Raw genomic sequence first — 26,536 nt, 5'->3', positions numbered from 1 at the left:
TTACATGGCTGTCAGAGCGCGACTTGCAGAGTTGCTAAAATGCATATTTTTAATTTTACCAGCCTTGCTGCCCTTTGCCCCCAAGAAGGCATTGCTGGGGCTTGGTGGGCTCCCGGGAGGGAAAGTCAGGGGAGGGAGAGAGAGAGGGAGAGACAGGGGAGGGAGAGAGAGGGAGAGACAGGGGAGGGCGAGAGAGGGAGAGTCAGGGGAGGGCGATGGAGGGAGGGAGAGAGGGAGTGTCAGGGGAGGGCGAGGGAGGGGGAGAGAGGGGGAGAGAGGGAGAATCAGGGGAGGGCGAGGTAGGAAGAGAGGGGAGGGCGAGGGAGGGAGAGACAGGGAGGGAGAGACAGGGAGGGAGAGTCAGGGGAGGGATAAGGAGGGAGGGAGACAGGGAGCGAGACAGAAAGGGAAGGAGGCAGACAGAGAGGGAAGGAAGGAGACAGAGAGGGAAGGAGGGAGACAGAGAGGGAAGGAGGGAGACAGAGAGGGAAGGAGGGAGACAGAGAGGGAAGGAGACAGAGAGGGAGGGAGACAGAGAGGGAGGGAGACAGAGAGGGAGGGAGACGGGGAGAGAGTGAGACAGGGAGGGAAGGAGACAGGGACGGAGGGAGACAGGCAGGGAGGGAGGGAGGGAGACCGGGAGGGAGACAGAGGGAGGGAGACAGACAGAGAGGGAGACAGACAGAGAGGGAGACAGACAAAGAGGGAGACAGACAGAGAGGGAGACAGACAGAGAGGGAGATAGACAGAGAGGGAGGGAGACAGAGAGGGAGGGAGACAGAGAGGGAGGGAGACAGAGAGGGAGGGAGACAGAGAGGGAGGGAGACAGAGAGGGAGGGAGACAGAGAGACAGAGAGGGAGGGAGACAGAGAGGGAGGGAGACAGAGAGGGAGGGAGACAGAGGGAGGGAGGGAGACAGAGAGAGGGAGGGAGGGAGGGAGGCAGGGAGGGAGGGAGGGAGACAGAGAGGGAGGCAGGGAGGGAGACAGGGAGGGAGACAGGGAAGAAGGGAGAGAGAGGAGGGAGAGAGAGGAGGGAGGGAGACAGAGGGAGGGAGGGAGGGAGACATAGAGGGAGGGAGACAGAAGGAGGGAGGGAGGGAGATAGGGAGTCACGGAGGGAAGGAGGCAGACCGGGAGGGAGACAGGGAGGGAGACAGAGAGGGAGGGAGACAGAGAGAGGGAGGGAGACAGAGGGAGGGAGGGAGACAGAGGGAGGGAGACAGAGGGAGGGAGGGAGACAGAGAGAGGGAGGGAGAGGGAGGGAGAGGGAGGGAGACAGAGAGAGGGAGAGAGGGGGAGGGAGAGAAAGATCGGGAGGGAGCGAGGGAGAGAGAGAGCGAGAGAGAGAGAGAGAGAGAGAGAGAGAGAGAGAGAGAGACAGAGACAGAGAGAGACAGAGATAGATATGTGTGTATGCTGGATCTGGTGGGTCAGTGGACGAAGACGTCTGCTGCAGGGGCCTGTGTTCAACCTCATGGTCACAGTTTTTTTGGGGCTCTAGCCCCGCCCGCTCTCTCACTGACCCCGCCCCCACCGGTGCGGCCCTCGGTCACAAACCACACTGTAAATTTGGCCCCTGAGAGAAAGTTTGTGAGTACCAATGTTCTACGCCAACGGAGTGTCCAGTGTCTCTGTTCGACCAGGCAGGAGAACTCGAAGATTTAGGCGTACCCTGCGCCGCTGGGCCTTTAAGGCTCCGGTTCTTCAATTGACGTCCAGCGTGGGGCGGCTTCAGTGGGAGCGGTCCAGCCTGAGGATTGCGAGGAGCCCCGCATGAAATTCCGGGGGAAGCGCACCACACGATTGGCCCCTGCATGTCATAAGTGGACCGAAGGTCTTTACAGCGCGGCTTCCCCCTTTTTGCTGACGGCTGCTGATGACTGCTACCCTGACTGCCGCCCTGCCTTGGTCCTTTCGGTGATGATGGCTATTGCGAGACGGTAGACGGACCTCCGGTGGTGTAAGAAGACACTTAGTTAAGTATTTGGTGGGTGGCTCCCACAAATTTGTTTTGTTTCTGTTTTGGGTTTCTATTCGGCCTCTGCAGTGGCCGAAGCCAAGGGGTAAGTACGTTTGTGCAATGTTATTGGCAATTAACCCCTTGATGATTGAGAAGAGACCAGTGAAATAACGATGCCTGGTTTCAGTAAGTTTAAACGTTGGTGTTGTTGTTCTTGTGATAGGGATTCCCAGCTGGAGGACTCTTGTCCGATCCCTCCGGTTGGAACTCCCACTTATGAGTTATATTCGAAACATGGTATCGGCCCCATTACCTTTAATGAGACATGGATCCGATATACTAAAAATGATGGTGTTCTGCAATGGCCACAGAATGGTAGCTTTGATACCGATATATTAGACAATTTAGAAACGAGTCTATTTAAAAGAAAAGCCCGGCCGGCAATGTTTGACTCTTTCCGCCTCTGGCGAAAAGAAGCCGAACAGAGAGAAATAAAGCAGGCAAAAAGAGATAGGAAAGTGCAAGGGATGACGATTACACAGGCTGCCCAACAGTTTGCAAATAATGAGTCTGATTATGCGATGAGATAACGGAAAGACAACATCGTATGGCGATAGATAGGTGCTATCCGGCGTTGCCTATTTCCCCTCCAGAGAAGAGTAGGGATCCTGAGAAAGATCCTTTAATGGCCCGCTTATTGAGGGTGCCTCCGCCCAATGCACAAGGTGCTACTGCACCCCCGTTAGCACCTCCCGCTCAGCCAGTGGCCATTCAGTTGCCGATTGTCCAGCCACCTGCACAACCGATCATTGCTGCTTTGCCTGTTCCTATTCCCCCACATTTGCCTCTCCCTGTCATTCAGCCCCCACCCCCCTCGTTGTCAAATTCTTTGCCTCTGCAATCTACTACGCGTCCGCCGGTGTCGCCTTCCACTTTCCTTATGTCCCCTGTTCTTTTAAGTGATACCACGACCACGCATAAGCGACTGGTAGACGCTGTCTCAGGTTTCTTTTCTCCTTTACTTGGATCGTTAAAAATGTCTCCGACTCTTTTTCGACGGCAATCCCGTCGGCAAATTCCGCTTTCAGACGAGAAAACGGTGTTTGGTTCTCTCGCTCGCAGGTGGATTAAGGAAGGTCCAATATATAGTGCACGGGATATTATGAGTTCTTTCCGCCAATGGGCCGAGCCCACCCAGAGATATGTTTTCAATGTTATGTGTGACACTCTGGTTAAGGGATGGGAGGATATGGAGTTGGATACAGTTCCCCCAGATTTGTTGAGAGTTCAGGCTGATTTTGACAAGGGTCTTATAGTGGGACCAAAAGTCGAGGAGGCTATAAATGCGCTCGTTGCTTTTAGAACGATATTCTCTTCCTTGACTCTTCCAGAATGTGATCCTATTGTCGGACAGGAATTAAAGCACTATCCGATGCGTGAAGTTCCTCCAGTATGGAAAGACGCAGTGGGTGACGCCCATCCCGTACCAGCCCATTTTCAGCATGTATGGGTTCATGTCCCCTGGAAAAGGTCTGAAGTTTTGGCTCTTAAACAGACTCTGCCAGACCCTCGTAAAAACCCTGCTGGTTACTATAAAGAATTGTCCCAGACGGTTGAGGCTTGTATTATGAACTTAGCCGATATTGATATGTTATTTGGGAATGTAGTCCCGCAATCCTTATGGGCTCGGGTTCGTAGAGAGGACCATGCAGTAGAATTAGGTGGTGATTGGGCTGCTATACGCGCCGCAGACGGAACGCAAGTGGGCGGTGCGAAGCCCGATGTTCTGATTACGGAACTCCCTGGTAGAATTATTACTCTAATGAAGACAATGATGCCCGCAGTACGAGCAAATTGGGATACGTTGGCTGCATGTAAACAAAAGATAGATGAGAGTGTCTCCGACTTCTTTACTCGTTTCGAGGAGACATTTATTGATCACAGCGGGCAGGACATGACTACTGACGGTGGCCAACGTTTGTTTGTGGACAAGTTTGTATTTAACTTACTTCCCGAGTTATCCAACAAATTGAAAAGTTCCGAGAGTTCATGGGCTGTTTCCTCTCCTGCCCAGATATTAGCCACTGCACAATATTATGAGAATAGGGATAAGGAGGAGAAATATAAGCAGGAGAAGAAGAATAGAGATCTGAAAACTAAGGTCCTTTTACAACAGGCTTATCCTCCATGTTTTCCTCAGCGTCAGTTCCCCCAGCCCCCGCAATTTCAGAAGGTATTTAAAAAACCTGAGCCTTGTGTTCCACGACCTTTGTTGGGTCCTAACCAGTGTGCTTATTGTAAAGAGGATGGCCATTTTAAGAATAGTTGCCCAGTTCTGTTACAGCGTAGTAATGGGATGTCTGTTCCACATGGTCGCGGTGGTTTTCTGCCACCATCCAGGGGTAGAGGAAGAGGTGTGTTCCCTCAAGAACAGCGTTCTTTCCCTCCTCCGAATGCTACGAATTATTTCGATCAACAGAAAGCTCAGTCTGCACAATACTACACTGATGATGGTTATGTGGACAATGGGAACGAAGGTTTCCACACTGAATAGGACAGCCATGGACAAAGTGAGGGAATTGTATCGATTCCAGTAGACCAGAATGGGCCTTATGTTATCGTCAATACTGTGGGTGTTTTAGAACCATTTCTTTTGGATACTGGTGCGACGAGAAGTTCTATCATTCATTCTAAACTCCCTGGGGCATCTTTGTCTGGCTCAATGAATACATCTGTAGGATTTTCTGGCGCCCCTGTCTGTAATCCGATCTCTTGCCCACTGCCTATCACAATTGGTCCTTATAACTTGGAGGCTCCACTTATTTTGACAGCTAGTTGTGGTGAGAACTTATTGGGTTTGGATTTGTTGAAAAGGTTGTATGCAACATTACATTGTTCTCCTTCTGGTGTGCATCTCACACTAGGAAGAAAATTGACTTCTTCAATGTACTTGTCCCGACACCAATTTTCACCTGAGTTGCTTTCTCTCCCTGAAAAACTCTGGGCTACAGGCCCAAATGATGTGGGCCGCCCTGAAATTCCACCGTATGTTGTTACACTTAAGCCCAATGTCAAATTGCCACGTATTCCTCAATACAAAATATCCAGTGATGGAGAGAGAGTGCTTTTGGCTATTATTCATGATTTGGTTCAGAAGGGTGTGGTTGAGGAAACGAGAGGAAATGTGTGCAATATTCCTGTGTTGCCGATTCTTAAAAGAACAGATCCTTCCCAGCCCCCTGTTTATAGATTTGTGATTGATCTACGAGAAGTGAACAAAATTGTTGTCCCAGTTTCCTGTCGTCCCGGACATCACAGCCCTGCTGACGATGATACCTGCTTCGGCAGCTTGGTTCTCTGTGATTGATTTGAAGAATGCTTTCTTCAGCATTCCCATCGCTGAGGAGAGTAGGGATATTTTTGGCTTCTCTTTAGGAGGTCGAAGTTTCCGATTTAAAAGAGCACCACAAGGTTATTGTGAGAGTCCCTCTTTTTATAGTCAGGCTCTTAAATCCCAGCTTGATACTTTCCCTTTGCCTTTAGGTGCTACCCTTATTCAATATGTGGACGATTTGTTGGTGGCTGCTGATTCAGAGGATGTTTGTAGGGACGTGACTGTTGCACTGCTGCACCATTTGTCTGATCTCAATCATAAGGTGTCACCCTCCAAATTGCAGTTTGCCCGCCAAGAGGTTACCTACTTAGGTCATCTCTTGTCGAAGGAGGGAAGGCGATTGACCCCAGAACGTATTCAAGCTATTGCACTAGTGCCTGTGCCGACTACTCAGAGAGAAGTGCGTGCCTTCTTGGGCATTACCTCTTATTGCAGACAGTGGATCCCCAATTTTTCCTTATTAGCTAAACCTTTGTTAGCACTTACATTAAAGGATACCCCTCATCCGTTTCCTTGGACTGAGGAGTGCCAGAAGAGTTTCTCTGACTTACGTACTGCTCTGTGTTCTGCTCCTGTGTTGGGTACCCCAGATTATAGTAAGCCTTTTAGGCTCTATGTTCATGAGAGAGAAGGTTGTGCATTGTCAGTCTTGACCCAACAGTTTGGAGATAAACAGAGGCCATGCGCCTATTTTTCAGCCACATTAGACCCAGTAGCTAAAGCATTGCCTAGCTGCCTCAGAGCTACAGCAGCGGCAGCAATCTCTATTCGCCAATCTGCTGGAGTAGTATTGGATAACACACTTACTGTTATGGTACCACATGCAGTGGACACTTTGTTAAACAGAACTAAAACACAACACCTCACTAGTGCTCGTTTATCTGGATATGAGCTAACGCTCTTGGCGAGTCATGTACATATTAAACGATGTAACACTTTAAATCCAGCCACATTGTTACCACTCCCAGATGAAAAACATGCTCAGGAGCAGCATGATTGTTTTCTCCGCACAGAGGAGGAAATGAAAGGCAGAATTGATCTGAAGGATACTCCACTTAAGGACCCGGATGGGATCCTATGGGTAGATGGTTCCTGTTTTAAACTCCCTAATGGAGAAACAACTTCAGCCTATGCTGTTACTACCCTGCATACGATTGTTGAAACAGCACGGATTAGACACAATTCAGCCCAGACAGCTGAGTTAATAGCCTTGACCAGAGCGTGTGTGTTGTCAAGAGGGAAAAGAGTGAATGTCTATACAGATAGCCAATACGCCTTTGGCGTGGCACACAGTTTTGGTCGCTTGTGGAAGGAGAGAGGATTTTTTACATCTCATGGAACAAAAATACAGCATGGTCAATTGGTGACTGACCTTCTTGAGTCACTTGCTTTGCCTACAGAGATAGCAATCATAAAGTGTAGCGCACACAAGAAGGTCACGGATGATGTTGGTCGTGGGAATGCTTTTGCGGATGAGGTAGCAAAAACTACAGCTAGAGGCCACAAGTCACATGTATGTTGCGGGCCTTGCAAATTGGGTCAGAGAAGCTGGAATGTGTGAGGACACCATAGAGAGTGTAAGATCAATTCAAGGAGAGGCTACAAAGAAAGAATTAAGTAAGTGGAAAGAAGGCACGGGAATGTTAGATGCAATGGGATGTTGGACGGAGTTAACAGCCAACGCTGGTGCTCTGACACCAGACGCCTATGTGTTGCCTGTAGTTACTATGGCACATGGTCCAGCCCACATCAGTGCAAAGGGTATATGTAAGGTGTTGGCTCCGGTATGGCAGAATGAAGGTATTCCGAAGTGTGCGGAAAATGTGGTGAAACACTGCATTATTTGTCTAATGCATAACCCAGGAAAGGGAACCCCAACTCCAGCAGGTCATTTTGCTCCCCCGACATACCCTTTTGAAGTCTTGCAAATTGACTATATTCACATGGATCGGTGCAACAACCTCAAGTATGTCCTAGTGGTGGTATGTGCTTTCTCCTGATGGATAGAGGCCTATCCTTTGAAGGATAACACTGCTTTATCAACTGCTAAAATTTTGCTTAAAGAGTTCTTCCCTAGATTCGGTTTGCCGCGAATTGTCTGGAGTGACAATGGAAGTGAATTAGTGGGCCAAATTATGCAAAAAGTGTGTGCTGGTCTTGGTATTAGACAGAAATTCCATGCGGCAAACCATCCCCAATCAGCGGGTTTGGTAGAGTGCTATAATGGCACTCTCAAGCTCAAATTAGCAAAGATTCAGGCCAGCACAGGTCTTGCCTGGCCTGACGCTTTACCTTTAGCTCTCTTGTCTACCAGGACCACTGTACATTCTCGAGTGGGACTAAGCCCCTACGAGGTGGTTTTCGGACACCCGGCAAATATCTGGGGAGTCCCTCGTCCAAAAAAGTATTCAGACATACCATACCCAATGTTGATTGATTACTTACATGATTTGACTACTAAATTGAGTGTTCTTCGTCAACAGGTTCAAAGTGCTTTGCCAGAAGCCTCCACAGACCCAGGTCACTCGATCAAACCTGGGGATTGGGTCTGTGTGAAGAATTTTCAGAGAACCAAAAACTTGGAGCCCCGTTGGACAGCCCCTCGCCTAGTACTCCTCGTCACACGCACGGTGGCGAAAGTCCTGGGGAAGAAAAACTGGAATCACGGCATGCACTGCAAAAAGGTACCCTTGCCCTTGCCCTTAGACCAGTGGGTCCGCAGGGGCATAGGTGAGTCTGAAAGAGAGAAGATTCCCCGTTTCGTACCTTTTAGTAGCGCCCGGTTGGATGGAACTCAGTCCGAGAAAGAAGATGATGATATTCTTCAAGAAGCTATACCACCACTTCTTCGAATAGACACCACAAATCCAGAAACATTGTTTCAAGATCAGACTATATCGAATAAGGGACGCTACAACCTCAGGCCTAGAACTATTAAAGACATTTGAATTTTTTTTATTCCTTTTTGTTGCAATTTTTTACGAGATTATTGATGTGTCATCTGTCCCCGTTGCAGGGTCATGGTAGGAGTCTTGGACTGTACCCTGTTTTGGTGGCTAGAACCCCCAGGATTTGCAGTGTCATAAAAGCAAATAACTACAGCTAAGTGATTGAGGAAGATTGCCGTGAGCAACAACATTTTTTAGAAAGGATGGATGGTACATCACGTAGGGAAAATAAGAAGACAGAGATGAAGCAGAAATACTGTAAATTATTGCGTAGTCGATTTGGGGTTACTTTGTGTATTTCGATGGTTTTATGCATTTTATTAGCATCTGCGGGTGGGATTGTTCATCTACTACAGCCAAAACCCCTTTCTGATTCTACTTCTTTGCCTTCTCGCCTCTTTCTTTCTCAACATCAGACACATGCCTTTCCCCCCGCATGAGCAGATAAGAAGGATTGAATACCTGAATAACTCGTTCATTCAACTATTACACCAACACCAATTAGCTGTCAACATAACTGATTGTTGGGTATGTGGACTCATGCCTCATAGCAGGCATAAAGGAATGCCCTACCTAGTCCTTCCCTTCTCCTATGAAGGATCGGCCTGGGCATACTTGGCTATGTTCTCAGCCGCATACCATAATCGACTAAGATACCCCATTGGTTCGTTCGGGAGCGGAATGGATTTTAGCCATAGTAGCTTGATAAAGGGAATAGTATCAATGGCTAAGATTGTAGATAAGAATAAGATACCCATCGATGAGAAACGAGCATTTTGAAGGTTGGAATGTGACTCACTATGTCACTAGCCTTAGTGATAAAACAAAGCAGGGAAAGTCTCCCCCAGTATGGACAGTACCCCATCAAGGTAATTTTTGCCTTCAGATTAACAGCAAGAAGACTGATATACAACAGAATTGTTCCCATACGTATGTTTTCACATCCCAGAATTCCCCTCCATTGGTTCCATCTCAGGGTACATACTTTGTCTGTGAGGACAGAGCCTATACATGGCTCCCGTCTGACTTCCCAGGAACATGCTATATAGCCTTTTTGCTTCCCCCTACATACACTGCCCCTTCAGGTCATCACAGAAACAGATATGGTAGAGGAATAATTGACGCCAAAGATACAGCGGGACAAGAAGGAGGTGATTTCCTTAAAGGATTTCTCCCTTTCTGGGGTCCAATGGTCAACAGTAGGCATATCAGGCAGCTGATTCGTGTGGTCGAGACCCCCATTGATGTTACTATAGGTGCTTTAAGTAACATTACAGCAGAACTTCAGGCTGATCGTCTCATGACATTGCAGAACAGGATTGCATTAGATGTTATCCTAGCGGACCGAGGAGAGGTCTGTAGATTGATTGGATCTAGCTGCTGCATCTACGTCCCTGATGACGCTCCGACAATATACCAGGCCGTCTCCAAATTGCATACCATCTCCGAGTCGATTCATCAAGACGAAGGAGACTGGTCTTTGGTAGGCTGGTTCTGGGGATTATTGTCTGTTTGGGGATGGAAGATACTAATTTTCCTTGGAGCGATATTAGCCATCATATTTTCTTGTTGCCTGTGGTCCCACCATTTGTGGTCTACTTGCCACTATGTGTGTCCCAACACCTGTGTCCAAGAAGACAGAGAATATTAGGATGATGGTACAGCAACAGTTTGATGACCTTATGGCCATTGAGGTCGCCTCCGACTCAGACTAACATGAGTTTGGTGCTTTTGCCTGAGTAATGGCAAAAGGGGGGTCTGAGGTTCTGTATTTCGCGACTCTGTTCGTGTTCCGCTGCCATTTTGCGACTTGCCTCCATTTTGTGTTGCCCTCACTCAGGCAGCACGGCCAACCAGGTATTTTTGGTTGTCGTTTTCCTGCATTCACATACTAAGTAACCTTTTCGCCTCTATTTACTAGTCTAGTGTCAGGGTCTGACCGAGTACAACAATCCATGTCTCATTAACTAATCCCCGTCCAGACTATCTGTAGGTTCGCACCATTCTTTCCTGAGGCTATCTTATCTGCTGTCCTTCGCCATTCCCTCCATGAACTCTCCGATTCCACAACTGTCCTTCTTAAACATACAAATGTGTTTCTTCACCTGCAAGTTGGATTGTGTGGGTTCATTTGCAAATAGCTTAAGGGGTTGGGTAACAAACACAGCCAACAACCAAGCTTGTTTGAAGTTACGTAATACTTTGCTTTCCGAGCCCCTCGCATTTGTCTGATTTGTATGTCTTGGGATTGTTCATTGTGTATCTCAAATGTATATAAACCTGTGTGCCACGGAGTTCGAGAGCAGTCTCCTTTGAACATACTTTCTGTACTATAGGGACAACTGTGCTGGCTGCAGCTAATAAAATACGATCTTCTACGCCAACGGAGTGTCCGGTGTCTCTGTTCGACCAGGCAGGAGAACTCGAAGATTTAGGCGTACCCTGCGCCGCCGGGCCTTTAAGGCTCCGGTTCTTCAAATGGTATCCAGGCGGCGACCTTCCTGATCCGGCTGGGATGTTACAGGAGAAGCCGGATTACGGGACCTCTTTTGGGCAGCTTGCGTAATGACTGAGTCTGGATTTGGTTGAGACACAAGGCAGGCTGGGGAATCCTCTGGAGCCTTATACTTTTTGTCGAGGCGTGGAAGCACGGCCGGGATTGAGTCAGGACGTTCCATGAGTTTGAGTCCCTCCTTCCAAATGAATTCAAGGATTGTAATGGTATGCATTTGCTTTAAAGGCTGATCCTTGAAATCATAAAGAAAACAGTCCTGTTGTTTGACGACAATGGGCAAGTGGAAACGCTTCGCGGCTATCATCATTAAAAGGTGGAAACCCCCAATGTCCACTGGGGGAGAAGCTAGAGGAGAGGTAGGAGGAGGAGACTGAGTCTGGGCCTGATAGTTGTCCCAATCCGCTAGGACAGCGTCATCATCCTGGTCTGTATCATTCCAGTCTGTATCATTCAGTATCAGGATCCTGAGGAACTGGTGATCGTGCCTGTGCAACTTGTAGTGACTCCCGTGTCGAAGGAGGCGGATTTGGAGAGGCCTGCGAAGAAGGTGGGAAACGACGATTGTAATCGTCGAGCATGTGTTGAAGGTTAGAGATCAAAGTCACAGGTATCTGTGCCATAGAAAACTCGGGGTCAACATCCTGCTTGTCATCTCGAACTGAGGTGTGCAATCCCCTCTCATCATGATCATCATCATAGTCTTGATACTTTATATGTAGCTCCGATGGGCTACTTGCAGGACGAAAGGTGTCATCAGCGTAAGAGCCATCAGAAGATTCCTCCTCTGCAGACGCAAAGAATTGAGCAGGGGGACCTGTCCCATGTTGGATAGGACTCAGAAGCAGTGGAGCCGGACGTTTTACAGTAGTAGCCGTCACCACTATGAAGGCGGTCGCAGTTGCCAGAGAATACTGCTCCGTCGACGGACCCGTCGACGAGCTCGTCGTCAAAGTCGTCTTTGGGGGATGTGTCAATGATGAACTAGGAGTCGACGAAGAAGCGGATGCCGTTGACTGAGCCGAGGCCTTCGTTGTCGACGGCGCTGCCGCCGACGAAGATGTAATTGTCGCCGATGAGGTCTTCAACGTCGACGGAGCCATCGACGATGAGGTGGACGTCGGCGGGGTACTCGGCGTCGACGAGGCTACCGTCGACGAAGGTGGTAGCGTTGACGAGTGACGCGTCGACGAATCCTTCGTCGACGCGAGGCGCTTTGCTAAGGTCGTCGACGAGACGGATTTCTTCGCCGTCGACGAGGTCTTCACAATGGATGATATAGGCCTGACTTCTCGGTCCATCGTCGACGATGCCGACGTCGTCGTCGTCGACATGGAGCAGGTCGTCGTCGAAGTAGGCACAATGTCGACGGATCTTGTCGTCGACGGGCTGGCACTGGTTTTGGAGGACGAGGGCACGGAATGGGACTGCGACGCCAGAGAACTAGGTCCCGTAGGCGTAGAGGCCGGCAGATCCTGTGGGGAGACGGACTTGGGAGCGTCCACAAGCTTCTTCTTTTTAAGAAATGGAGAAGGAAGCTCGGTTTTTGACCCACGCTTCAGAGAGGTCTTAGAATGGCAGGAAGACACACTCTCTATATCAGACACGGGGTTGTCTGAAGTCTTCAACCTCTGTAGCCACAGAAGGAGATGAGCCTCTCTATCCTTTAGGGTCTTTGAAGAAAAAGTTCTGCAAAACTTGCAGTTCCTCACCTCATGGTCCGGGTACAAACAGTAGATGCATTTTTTATGAGGGTCCTCATGGAAAAGGCGAAGTTTACCACAGGCATAACAAGGCCGGAATAAAGATTTCTTTGTAGAAGACATGTTGTAGAAGATAGATGGTTTGTAGAATGAAGAAACTGAGCAGAGCTCAGGGAGACTCCCTTCACACGACGTGCGGTAGAAAATCTGAGGGCTTGAGCTTCCGAGGAGAAGGTTCTAGAGGGTGTTACATACAGCCTGTTTGGCTGGAATGTGGACTATTATAATGACATGGATATGTTACTAAAGTGAACTCTCCCTCAATGCTTTCTATGGGCTAATGTTGTTCTATGGTACTTTAAGGTTTTATTTCTTTTGGATATATTTTGATATCTATTTATATACTTATGTATATAATTATATATGTATATATGTATGTACTTTATGTATATATGTTTCTACTACTATTTGATGTACCGTGGGACTCCCACTTGGACGACGGGGCATTATTCAAGCATGTGAATCTATGAAAGACACCCCTAATACTGGAGAAATATTTGTGCCATGTTCAAGCGGCAGAGCTCATTTAGACTAAACATGAAAATTGGAGAGTGGCCTTCCAGTTTTGTAGGCCAGTAAGCAATCTTTATTTTTGAGTCATCAAACTGGACACAGTAAAGAATCAGGTACAGATGGCAGCTTTCCAGGCAGTCCATAGGTGATGCTTATAAAATAAAAAGGTCCCACAGGTACACAACAATATGTTCAAAAGGAAATTAATTTGGTAACGGGGTAATACCATTCTGGCACATATTCTTGACAGCGTTCGGGGAGGAATGGGTGTTGAAGTAGGGCACAGAAGCAATACATTGATGCAGGAAGTAGCATAGGTGCAGAAAAGTGCCCCTTTTTGACATGGTCACCACCCACTTTTTGCCTGATACCTGATGTGATTTCGACTGTAAGTGCACTGGGTAGCTGCTAACCAGGTACCCAATGCCATAGCTCTTTCCCAAAAATGTACCTTTGTTCCACAATTGGCAAGACTTCAGCCTCCTTGTAAGTCCCTAGTAAATTATACCCCTGTTACCTAAGCCATTGGGACTGAAGAGGGTCCACTAGGGCTGCAGCACAAATTGTCACATTTGAGACCCCTCACCAAGATTATGCAAACTGCCATTGCAGGCTATGTCTCTTGGTGCAGACAAAACGGAAGAGTCGACCTGGCACACAGCCATGCCTGCAGACAATGCATGAGATATAGGTAAGACACCCTCACGGAAGACCTTACTGCCAAAAGGCAGGGTGCACTATATCCCATGTGTGGACAAATCTGCCTGAGCAGAAGTGACCCTACAATGTTGAAGTCCATTCTCAGACATTGCAAGTGAACAGGGAAGCCTCATCATTACGAAGTCCCCAGCTCCATGATGGTTTCACTGTATTCCAAGATGTTTGGTACCAGACATCTCATCCTAATAAACCTGCACTGATGCCAGTGTCAGATTTATTAATAAATACACACAGAGGGCATCTTAGAGATGACCCCATAAAGCCTACCAACTACTAGTCAATCAATCAATCAGAGTTGGTAAATCGCTACTACTTACCCGTGCAGGTCTAAAGGCGCGGGGAGTGGGGTGGGGGGCGTGGAGGGGGATGGCCCGTAGTGTGCTGGGTTCATCCAAAGAGACAGGTCCTGAGGTCCTTCCTGAACTGGAGAAATGTGGGAGATTGACGGAGGTGGATGGGTAGGGTGTTCACACTTTGGCTTCGAGATAAGAGAAGAACTTTCATCCCGTTCTAGTCTTATTGATACAAGGGATGGTGGCCAGAGAGAGCTGGGCTGATCGCAGGTGTCTTTTGGGTGCATGGAAGGAGAGGAGACTGTTCAGGTATGCAGGTCTGGTGTTGTGAAGGGCCTTGTATGCGTGAGTGAGGAGTTTGAAGGTTATTCTTCTTTCGACTGGAAGTCAGTGGAGATCACGCAGTTGTTGGATGATGCGACTGCAACAGTGTGGTTGCCAATGTGCCCTTAAATAAACAGTATGTCAGACAGACTAACTTTTTTGGTGGCAGTTTACATTTCTTGCATACTTTAGTTATACCTTAGATCCCTTGCCTTTGGGACATAACTCCAGTGGCCATGGTCAGTAGGCATTTTCCCACTGGTGCGTATGCAAGATGACAGTAATTTCTGGAGACAAATTAAAAGTAAGAAGTTCTAAAGTGGTACAGTCCAATTTAAAAACTTAGACAAGCTCATGTAAAACTCCAGAGCCTCCTCTGTTAATGAGTCACCGGCATTGGAGTCCACTTGGTGGTGGTGGATAAGTACCAACGTTCTGAAACTTAACCCTACCAATTCTAGAACTCTTCCACATCTATCAACTGCATACGATGGAACACCAGGATCTGGCCTGCTTCGATGGGCATTACCTTGGAGCCACAGTCAAAGGTCGGAAATGGTGGTGAAGTAGAACTTCTTCTATCAGTGACAAACAAAAGAGAGTAATTCTACCTTGTCCATCCTGCTCACCCAAAGTGATCGCTGTCAACTCCTGTTCGATCCAGACTTGACTTTGGAAGTGGGGCAGATCTGGGTATACCACTGAATTCACTTCAGCCTTTATTAGATTTTAGGAAAGCTTCACCCGGGGTTCTTTTTGGGCTGGAAACGCTGATCAGGTCAATGGCTACCAGTCAATAAATGGATCATATCTAAGCTTTCTTGTTGCAATTCATCATGCATACTTCAGGTACTGACCTTCATTTTCACGACAAACCTAAAATGTAGACACCCTCCCACTACTCAACAATACTGCCAAAAGTCCCCACTCCCCAAAAGCAAGCTTAGTGACTGACTTCAGAGCGCTGAGACTAGAGCCGTTAACTGTCTGCTGTTCAGGCCAGAGGTGTAAAAATAAAGTGAAATTCAGCAAACAGCTTAAGTCGTGTCTGTGTAATAACTACCCCAAGCCTTGGCCATTAGCTGATTCTGGTTTAATCCCAAACAGCTCACTAACCTTCTGATTTCTTACATCTTCTGGAGACATCTTGAGAATGCACTTCATGCCCTCCAACATCACAAGAATATTTGTACTGCACAAAAGAGCCAGAACTCGTAGGTTAAACTACTAACACAGTCTGCAGAATTTGGATGCTTTGGGTTTCTGTGCATCTAAGATAAACTTCAAAAAGTCATACATTTTAGGTTTATGTGGCAATTGTTTTCAGATGTGAGAAACGCCAAAGAATGCAGGCGTGCATCTGACAGCACAAAGGCTTTCACTCATCTACTAAGCGACAAGGATGATCAAACTCTATAACTAGGAGGCTATTTCACTGAAGGTATTAAAATGTGTGCATAAACTAAATCCTACCACGAAAGGCTTACAAGTGGGCTTTAAGACTGATTGTATGAAGCATGAGATGTCCTTTTCAATTGTGGTTCCTATAAATGTTGGACAGATTTTTTTTTTACATGAAGGTATGACATTTCTTGAAATAAATGATGGAGAAAATCATATTAAAAGGCCAATATGTGCTTCCCCAATCATTGCTAAGAAGCACAACAGTGCAGCCAGGTCCTAAGATACCAGAACTGAATGTTTACTTCCGGCCACCATTCCAAGTGACCGTATGCATCAGGTGCTTCCTTGTGGTTTCAAAAAACAAGACTGGTTGCACCTCTTATAATCTAAGTCAACCTCCAGAATGTCTATGGACTCCAGGTCTCCAAATTATTTGGGCATGCGCGATTTAGGAGTATGCGAAACGAAATAAAATAACTAACAAATATGGACACAAAACCACTCATGGTGAAATGCTTTTATTCTGTTTTCCATCCTCCAATGGAGATGTTTATATCACAGTAACACAATGAGCATGAGCCAAACTAATCTCCCCAGCAGAGGAGCCAAATATACCAGCAAGAGCAAACTAATGTAGGTCTGGATTGCTTCATCCGTTGTATGAGAAGAAAGTTTCCAAAGGGGTGTGAGGGAAGCCCTGAAAGGCCCTTCATTCCCCAATACTGCCCATTTTTTGAAAATCGAAAAGGCTCATGTTCCAGCACAAATCCTTTGTTGAATCTGAAGAGACAACTAAGATAACAAAAAAGTGCAGGAGATATGCGGCTCCTACTTCATTGAAACGTGTTCAGATCTTCAATTCCATGAGTACCTTGCAATCTCTCCCTTTCTTGTGGCTCCTTCCTAAATTGTCACCTCATGTGTGTGTTAATTTCTACTTTAGGGGCTGCCAGTTTCTTCAACCTTACCACTTCCTCCTACTAGGGATAGTTATTGAGGCTCTCTCGACCCCACCACGCAACCTTTCCTTACTATCTAAAGCACTCGTGTAAGTGACCTGTGCAACCTTCGCCACACTACTAATATCAAAGTCCTCCCATGCTCTGTTCCAACTGACCCAGGTCAAAACTACACATCCAGGGTGACCACATGACTTCACTGGACTTGGACCCTGTGAGATTTTTACTATCCATCATTTATAGAAACAAAACTTAAGATCTCTTGCAACCCTGAACAAATGTTCCCCTCTAATAATCCTTGCTTGCCTATATTTGTTTGGAAAGGCTCATACCCTATAACTGAAGAGTTGAAGCCGGTAGCACGACTATCATGATGTGCAGTGAGGATCATATACAAATCCCACAGTTCAGCCACGTAACCTTTCCCTATCACCTGTCGTCAGCCTCAGACTTACTCTACTGTATGCCATGCATCAATGGTACCCTTGGCAGGCTCTTGATCAAAATTCATCCTCTTAGCTAAAGAGATATTTATATTTACATTGCACTACTATATCCAAAAGCAAATATCTACACACTGACTGCATCAACAGTGTTAGAATACGTTCATGCCTGCCAAACTCCATCAAAAAAACAGAAGGCTGGTGTATCACCGCATTTGGAAAAAGGAAAAGATAGCCTGTGGTCATAAAAGAGTTAATCAGGACTGTTTCTACTGGTTTTCTCCATTAAATTGGGTGTCAAAAAGTTAAATAAAGGTAGCAACAAAAAGTTATTTTCCAGGAAAGAAACCTTTTTCTCAGGGTGACATTTGTGGAGTCCTCGATCTGCCTTTGAGGATGCCTCCTGGATACAGAGCTGGTCAGGCTTCCACAAGCGTCATACCATCATGCAGAGCACGCTTCCACATGTAGTAGGTGGAACGGGCTGTGAATGGGAAGAGTGTGCGGAACTCCTTGTAGGATGGGAAGCTCTTGGCTGCAAAGCGCTGTTGCAGAAAAAGCTTGGCCTGCACTTTAAACTGCGCTGTGGCTATGACGTCCATGACAAAGACGCTGGCATCATCGGAGGCATGAATGGGCAGTGTGTAACTGGTCATGGTGGCATTATATGGGCTGAGCTGCCTTTTCTCAGTTTGGTTTCCGTCTACAAATGGCATTGGCACTTCTTTGTATCCGTGCTTTTCTACATCATTTTTGGGTACAAAGTTGTTTGAAGCAATATGTAATTCTGGGATCTTGGGTCCCAGCACTTTCCGCTTTCTCTTGGTAGCAGTCTTCCAGAACCAGAAGGGTGTCGAGGACATTACTGGGTACCTGAGGCGAAACTTACAGTATGGCAGGCACCACTTCCAGACAAGCCTTCTGGCAGCTCGACGTAGCAATCTCCCATGAAGATGGACAGAAGGCTTGGGAGGGTAGAAGGCAGCTGAACTTCTCACCTGTTTCCTGCACATCAAAGAACAGTGTCCCTTCACAATTCCATTTCCGAGCCCATGCTTTGTTGGGGACTCCTCCTTGCAAAGCGATGGGGGCTCTGAGGAGTGCAAATCTGGGTTAGATTTGATGGCCTTCCGTCTCCAGTTGTAGTAGGTGGACCTGGAGATCCCAGGAAAACTATGTCTGAAGCTACGGTAAGGAACCAGTGTGTTCATGGAGATGCATTTCTCTAGATAGCTCTTGGCTCCCTGCATGAAAACTCCAGCTTGGTTCTGACCTGCAGGCAAGGCAATGATCTCCTGGTGACCCTGATGAGAAATCACCTCTTTCGCTCCGTTCTTTCCCTTGGCTTGTACAGTAGATACCTGTAACTGGACAGTACTGCCTGCAGCTGCAGGTATGGGGTTGAAGTGACTCTGCAGCATTTCGTGTTTCCAGGCATAGTAGGTGGAACGGGAAATCTCAGGGAAGAGTTGACGGAAGCGATGCAGAGGCACCATATCACCATCCTGGAAACAGCACTGCAGGAAATGCTTGGCCTCGTATCTTGCTGCTGCTTTCTTGCGGTGCTCCCGGCTCTGACGCTTCCAGCGATAGAAGGTGCTCTTTGTGATGCTGTACTTTTCCCGTAGGTTTGAGTAGGTGAGCTGAGGGTCACTGTTCAGAAGTTCAAGAGTCTTGGCTGGTTCGGTCGGTGCCTCAAGCAGGGGGCTCATAGGTTCTAGCTCCTCCAGCCCCACCACAGGCACAAAGCTCTGAGGTCTGAAAGAGAGGTCGGCCAGCAGCTGCCCAGACCACATGATGTGAAATGTGGTGGGTTTCCCTTGACAGCTCCGCGGACGGATTAGACGGTTAAAGTATGGCCTGATCTTGAGGTTGCTCATAGGGTAGATGGAGTAGATATTAGACTGTAAGACAGAAGCCAAGGCGTACACGTGCCACATGTTGGCAAAGGTCCCAGGGAAGCAGGTGGCTTTAATGTCAGCATCAAAGATGGCCTCCAGGATGGTGAAGGGTAGGTTCATCATATCAGGTGACTCCTCTGTGCAGAGAGAGAAGCGGGCTGCCTGCAGCATGACTTTGGAGTCGATCATACCATTAATGTAGTATTGCTTGTGGAGCAGCATCTCTACAACGGTCCTCACTTGCAGCTCCAGGCTCATGTTGGGACTCCCCCAAAGCAGCATGCTAGCTGCCTCAAAGAGCTGGTTTCCGCCTCCACGACAGGTCAAGGGCACCATATTTCTGGGAGCATCATCTGGATACAGACTTTTAGCTTTGAGGTCGACTTCCATCTCCCCTTCAAAGTATCGGGCGCCAGTGTTGGGTACGGTAAAGGAGGACAGTGTCCTCACAGCCTCCACAGCAGCACAGTTGAGTCCATCCAGGCCAAAGCATTCTGTAGCTTCCTGCAACTCCTGCAGCACAGACTGCACCAGCTGGTTTCTCTGGAGCATTCTAGAAAACAAAGGAATCAGAGTGAGTACTCTACATTTATAAGAAGCGATAAGGGAAGGATGGAAAGAGTGCAAGGCATACAGAAGTGGGGAGAGGTAGAGGGACCGGCAGTTCTACTGGCAGATGTATAGCAGAATGAATTCTTTCAAAAGGGTAGAAGGCCAATTTTTCAGTACTTATAGCAAGCCAACTCTTTTACTTGGAGAGGCAGGTTGGGTTCTGTACAGTGGGTCGGAAGACTTCCACTTGCTTCTACCTACGGTGGAGGAGAGATTTGGGACAGAGAAAGTAGGATATACTTTTGTTCAAAGGATAAGCAGAGGGCTGGGTGCTTCTATTAAAGACAAGTGTTTAACAGGTATTTTTAACCCGTTTGCTGCTTCGAACATTCCGCGCCGGTGCGGAGCGTTATATTAAGCGGGCGGGGCCGCGTTGGCCAACGAAAATGCACAGCACTACGGAGGTAGTGCTCACGACGGCCGTTGGCCGACAGAAGCAGAGAACAGGTTAATAAGGGAGGCCGGTAGAGGGATAAGTTCCTATTGTCAGCTAGCCGGGGAGATAAGGATCAATTACATTTTCTGAACTGTGGTAAAGGATCAGCTGCTTCAATTAAGCATTGATGGTTGGTAGAGGGCCAGGTGCTCCTGTGAGGTGAAAAGGATACTGGGAATTGGAGGAGGGACAGGCAGAATACCAAGTTCTTATGCGAAAGGCTGACAATGGTATGTAGTTAGTGGTCCAAAACACATAAGTCAACATTGGGTAGAAAAAGGGACAGGACAGTGTAAAACAAGAACAATATATGGTCCCCTCTTCCTCCTTATTTCATGTGTATATGTACTTCAAATAGTATAGGCACTCAATACTTGATAATTAAACAAAAAAGTTTATGAAAATAATGATTTATTGAAGGACTCTGTAAAATTTTTGTTTTATATAACTTGGGTAGGATCATGTCCATTTGATGCTTTAAATTATTTCCATAAAAGTGTTTGTTTAATTCTGAAGTATTGAGTGCCTATACTGTATGAAGTACATATACACATGAAATAAGAAGGAAAGGGGGAACCATATATTGCTCATGTAGGTAGTGGTTACCTGCTTCTATTGGTGTGTGGCTGGAGCCCTTCCTGCCAAGGAGCAATGGGCAGGGAACATGTAATGGCTGTAGCCGGTTCTTCATGCAGTGCTTAATTTGAGCATTTTTATATCTGGTAGGCGTAACTCATCACTGTACTAACTGTGCAGTGCTTAGATAATTAGTAGTTTTGCAAGAAAGAACCACTTCTGGTGAGCACTATTAATCAATGTGAGAGAAATGTATTTTTGTTTCCCAAGAATGACCATGGCTGGCCTATCACTCGCTTATCTGAAACACCACTGGCATGCACTGTACTTTCAGCACACCTCCCTTCTAGCCATTCACCTTTTTGGAATTGGCTGACTGCACCATCGTAGGCGTGACCAGAGGTTGATTTTGATTAAGGATCCTTGTTTTCCGTTTTTACTGATTTTTACAGATAAATACAGACATTTTTTTTCCGTGTCGGTATTTATTTCTAAATGCGGATAAAAACAGAAATTGGGTTGCTTTTGACTAATGCTAAATACTGTCAGCCATGACTGCCAGGCCCGTAGTTGTGTGGATTGATAGGTAAGGGGGTTAAAAAAAAGAGTAAAGCGGCTTTAACAGCGGTACATAAATATACACAAGGTTGAAACTGAAGTTTGTATATTTACATATAAGGGGTAGTAATAACAAAATGAGAGAGAGGGTAAAGGGCACTCTTGGTCCCCCTGGTCAATCTTGTAAAACAACGAAAGAGTGTCGGGAAAAAAGTGTATAAGCACTAGACACAGAGTAGAGAAAATCACCCTGAATAAATCACATTGGAAATCAGCGGGGATTTTTCAGGAAGCCCTCACTCACCACCCTGGGGGGTGACATGCTTCATCATCGGGCCCACCAGGAGAAGCCGAATGCCTCCCTGGTGTGCTACAACGCCAGATTACTGCGGAGCTGGTTCTTTGTGGCAAAGGTGTCAAAAAGAAATGTGAATTAAAAATGTCAAAAACTGAACCATACAAAATTTTTTATTCAATGGTCAGTTTGACATAAGTAAAATATGTGTGGGAAACTTACCAGTTAATGACTTGGTTGTTTCCACTTAGAGTGGGGTCAACATGTTTCTGCCCGTCTATGTGTCATTTACTGGGCTTTCATCAGGACCGTAAGATGGTGTACCTCGGTGGTATGGGCACGCTAAGGCCCACCCTTACCTGAGGACGTGAAAGTTAAAAGCAGGTGTGTAAAAATAAAGTGCAAAAACCAAACAAACCAAAAATGGTGGGGTACCTTCAATTTGAGGTCCCTGTACTGTCTGAAAGAAAAAGACATACATACACAAAAGACAAACAACACAAAGTTAGTGCAATCCATCTCAAGGGTTTTCTGCAGCGTAAAAACTCTATGTGGACGTGCTTGAGAATACTGAAGGAGTGGTCATGGTGCTATAAACGGTATTTTAGTGCTGGAAAACGCCGCTCTATAGGTGAGATCAGCGTAGAAACATGCACTATGTCACGTAGAAATGGCCGTTGGACAGATCGGCCTATAACACAACACTCGTGGTTTAGGCGATCAAGGTGCCCTAAAATAGGGCAAAAGGTGATGTCAAAATTAGCGTCAAGAAAAATGTTACTGCTGAATACTGTACAGGGTTCTCACTTGTAATGTACAAGATCCACACCCCATGGGTCTCGGTAGGTGGGGGAAAGCGACAATGGCACACCCTGTAGAGGGATATTTAAGAAAGGCGAAATCGGGGTTAGAACTGAGGAAAGGGGAGTGCTCGCAGATTACTTATCTGATTAGTAGTGAAGGAATCTGAAGGTCTTACGCCAGCAGCGCTTGCCACCCGTTCAGCACCTAGCGTCTCCTGCTACCGGACCCCGTGGATGTGGGGTTGTGGTCGGAGATCGCTAAAGTGTGGAGCTGACGGGGGCGGCGGCCGCTGGCGCCGACCGATTGGCCAATCTATGGTCGTGCTGAAAAGGAGGTTTGGAATAGGCAGCCAATCAGGGGAAAGCTTCACTACGAGGCTTGGTTTATGGGCATGTGGGTAGTTTTGACCAATCAAAGAGTCCCGCTGGAAGGAGGCTTGGAACTCTAATCGAGGGTTTTACTAATGTAGGAAAAGAACTTTATTGAGATTTGAAGAAAAACAGTCACAGTATTTGAATGTTTTCTTTAAGACTAGTAAAGATAAAATTACACAGCACCATACTTCGGATGCAGAATGGAACAAGCAAAACGAATGGTAAAGTCAAAAAGTGAAATAGTGAGGAATCTTTTAAAGGATTTAAGGGCAAAGTTTGTGCTCATAGGATGCCCCAATTACAAATATGGTTAGACAGGGTGGCTTCTTTGCCTATCATGATTATTACCGCTTGCGTACTGAGCTTCACGGGATTTGATCATTAAGGCCATTGTGATGGGTACCCAATCTATAGACCCAGCGTTGTTCCTTCTCAAAAAGGATGCTGGCAGTGTTTCTTTCAGTTGTGATGTGTTCTATAATGGTCCATTGGAGGTCATTTGGAGTGGGATTGTGTTGGAGAAAATGTTCACTCATCCTTGTCGTGATTTTGCGACATCTGATGTTGCTGCGATGCTCGCATATTCGTTGTTTTACCTTGCGAGTGGTCATGCCAACATATCTTTTTAAACAAGGACACGTGATCAAATAAACAACGTTGGTGGAGTTACAATTAGTGTCCTTTGTGTCCAAATATTGCCTGGTTCTAGAGAGAGTTCTTTGGTGTGTGTGTGTTGTCAAGTGACACACTGCAGTTGGAGCAGGGATAATGCCCGACGGTCGGTGGTAGACCCCACACACTTGTGATGGATCTCTCAACTTGAGGATTAGATACTGGTCCATTCGGACGTGTGGGCCCGATGATGAAGCATGTCACCACCCAGGGTGGTGAGTGAGGGCTTCCTGAAAAATCCCCGCTGATTTCCAATGTGATTTATTCAGGGTGATTTTCTCTACTCTGTGTCTAGTGCTTATACACTATTTACATATAAGTACATTGATATATCTTCAGCGGGTGTTCGCAGCATTGAAAACTGGCAGGCATTCAAGCACGAGTGCATATTTATCGATTAAATAAATGTGGAAATATACTAATTTCAGCTTCATTTTTTCCACAAACCAAAATAAATATGGATAAATACAGACAGAAATGTTCAAAAAATAAATACCATAAAAGTGGGAGCCCTTATTTTGATGTAGATATCCACTGAAATACAAGAGCTTTAAAGGCGAACCATGATAGGCAAGTAACCGATCCAGTCTTGTTTTTTTCTCTGAATGTTGGTATTTGTAGACTGTTTCTATCATAAACGCTGGGCTACAAAAACGGAATGCAAAGGAAATAACATCCATATATGTAACCACTTAGGGTGAAAACATCTCTGCATACATTGCTTAAATTAAACAAATCCAACGTAATGGTATTTACTTAGTTATGTGAAAATCTAAATGGGTGTTTCAGGTAAGCTCTGTACATAGCAATATGGCAGACAAAAGGAAGTATGTCAAAGAAATGGACATAACAGAAGCTGCAGTGGGACGTGCTAGCATTAAAGGGCGCTAGTGGCAACCTCCTAAGATAATATGTGAGAGCTGGCACTGATTTCATGGCCAACCAGACACTGGGGTAATATGGGTAGGTGTTAGGGTGGGAGTGGACTTCTTGGTCAACAGGCTACTACAACGGAGATCCTTTTTTTTGTTCAGATATATTTTTATTGGATACAAAATGGCACAGAAAAAGTAAAAAAACAAAGAAAAGAAGTACACTCCAGTGGCGGGAAAGAGGAGAAAGGCAACGACAGCAATGTATGTTATATTTGGTTACAATGTACAGATGCGTCAGAGGCATAACATAGCGTATCAAGTGCCTACTAAATGTCTCCTATCACAGAGCAAACATGGCAGTAGCTATATCGAGTGTACAACAAAAGAGGACAACTGGGGCATGAGGGGGAAGAAAGAGGACAGAGATGAGAAAAAGGTAGGAGTTGAAAGAGAAGCGAGGAGGAGATGGGAGGCCTGCACTGGCTACGAGACGGCAGCATTGACCCAGGACTCACGCCTGGCTTCGCATCTTATATTGAAACTTCCCTGTGCATCTAGAAAGTCGTTTAACTACATTGGTTCTCCCACGCCGGCAGCAAGACCACGGCTGATCGAACCACTTAGATTGGTTGCTTTTAATGATGACCTACAAATCCCGATTGATTCTGTGATTTACTGAGGGCTGTCATCCCCTACTCCCCCACACCTGTCCTGATGAAGGCCCACCTTTACTCCTTAATTAAGCATTGATTGGGTTGAAACATCGAAAATCTCATATAGTCCAGATCTATCAAGGCTCTGGGTCCAAATAATTGAATACTTTGTACAAGCATCAGAGTCTTTGTGTTTTTCATAAAATGCTGGCCTTCTAGTCCCTTGTGTATACTGTGGTTTTATTCACCTTGTACATAATATATGCACCATGTTCTACCACTGAGCACAAATGTCACTTTACATCACTGTAAGCTTCACCTTGCTTTGACAGCATTGTTTCACAAACTCATGAGTATATATAAATGCTTCAATTTATATAAAACAACAAGATACTCATAACATTTGCGTCAGTGTTCTTTGCTATGTGTTCCATGTTTAAATATTTTGGATATCATTAACAAAGGTTGTAGAATAATACATAAAAGAAATAATTCTTTCAAAAGAAATAGTTTGCATGCCCGACAGAACCATTGTTTTTGTTTATATATACACTGGGCACGGGATACACCAGTCAAGAGGGTTGGGCAAGAGTAAGCAGACCAATATTGAATTCAGGGCATCACCCCAGACCAAAAGGTGATCTAAGAGGAGAAGTCATGGAGGCTTGTTCTCTTGCAGGTATTTATCAAAGGCATCCCAAAGGCGACTGTGACCTGAAGTGTCATGACGCTTAGTTTGCAGAGTGTTGTCAGAACCTCTGATAGAGCATAGTAAATTTCCACCATTTGCTAAAGGAGCTTGGGGACGTGGACTTCCAATCTGAGAGATCTGTTTTGGTGCCCAAGGAGAGGAGGAGAACCACTAATGACGAAGTGTGTGGATTAAGTTCTGAAGTGTGGGGGTTGACATGTAGGCCCAAGACAGTTGTTAGGAAGTCAATGTCTATTGTAACCCTGTGATCTAATGCAGCAGGTCTTGGATCTTTCTCCAGAACGGTAGTACCGTCTCGCATTTAAGAATCATACGTTGGAGGTCCCCAGAGCCCTCCCCACACCGTCAGCATGTGTTCCAGTCCCTCAGCCCTAGTTTTGTAGCTTGGCTGGGGTCCAGTAAGTTTTGTGGATGTACCAGAATCTAGATTGTGCTAAGGCAGTGGTGATTATCGCATTAAAGGAGATTTCCAAATCTTTTGCCACAAAGTTTCAATGAAGTTTGGGGAGCCTGCTAATCGTGTATGGGGGTTTGCATTTCCGGTTAAATAACCTCAGAGCCTGACCTTTAGGTGTGTTGAGCAGTTTGTACAGTTGTGAAGCGGTATGGCCTCTCCTTTTGAGGGCGCCTAATAGTCCGGAGAGGTCTGGTTCAGGTGGGCGTCTGAGTTTACTCAATTTAGTCTTAGAAATATGTAAAAGTCAACATTGAGTACATTACATTTAATTTGCAGGGTGAACGGGATAGGGTTGGTATGTGATCCCAGATTATTTATGCTGTTTATACCTTGTTGAGCCCATGTATACCAGAATAGCATATTCCCCTCAAGTTTA

At 46.3% G+C, this 26,536-nt stretch overlaps 1 protein-coding gene across 5 annotated transcripts in view; it reads right to left on the bottom strand.

Annotated features, from left to right (window-relative positions):
- Positions 1-16,335: 16,335 nt before the first annotated feature.
- Positions 16,336-26,536, bottom strand: part of VRTN (vertebrae development associated) — a 131,781-nt gene continuing 121,580 nt past the window's right edge. For 4 of the 5 annotated variants that reach the window (XM_078659881.1, XM_078659883.1, XM_078659880.1 and 1 more), the window contains one exon: positions 16,336-19,689. In XM_078659881.1, coding sequence (XP_078516007.1) covers positions 17,655-19,688 — 2,034 coding nt within the window. In that variant the 5' untranslated portion in view covers position 19,689 and the 3' untranslated portion in view covers positions 16,336-17,654. Of the gene's footprint in view, positions 19,690-23,959; positions 24,109-26,536 lie in introns of all 5 variants that reach the window. The other variant, XM_078659882.1, reaches the window with a different exon arrangement.

This window comes from Lissotriton helveticus, chromosome 9 (genome assembly GCF_964261635.1).
Source record: "Lissotriton helveticus chromosome 9, aLisHel1.1, whole genome shotgun sequence".
Lineage (NCBI taxonomy): Eukaryota > Metazoa > Chordata > Amphibia > Caudata > Salamandridae > Lissotriton > Lissotriton helveticus.
The sequence above is the reverse complement of the archived record's forward strand: the minus strand, read 5'-3'. Positions and strand labels throughout refer to the sequence as shown.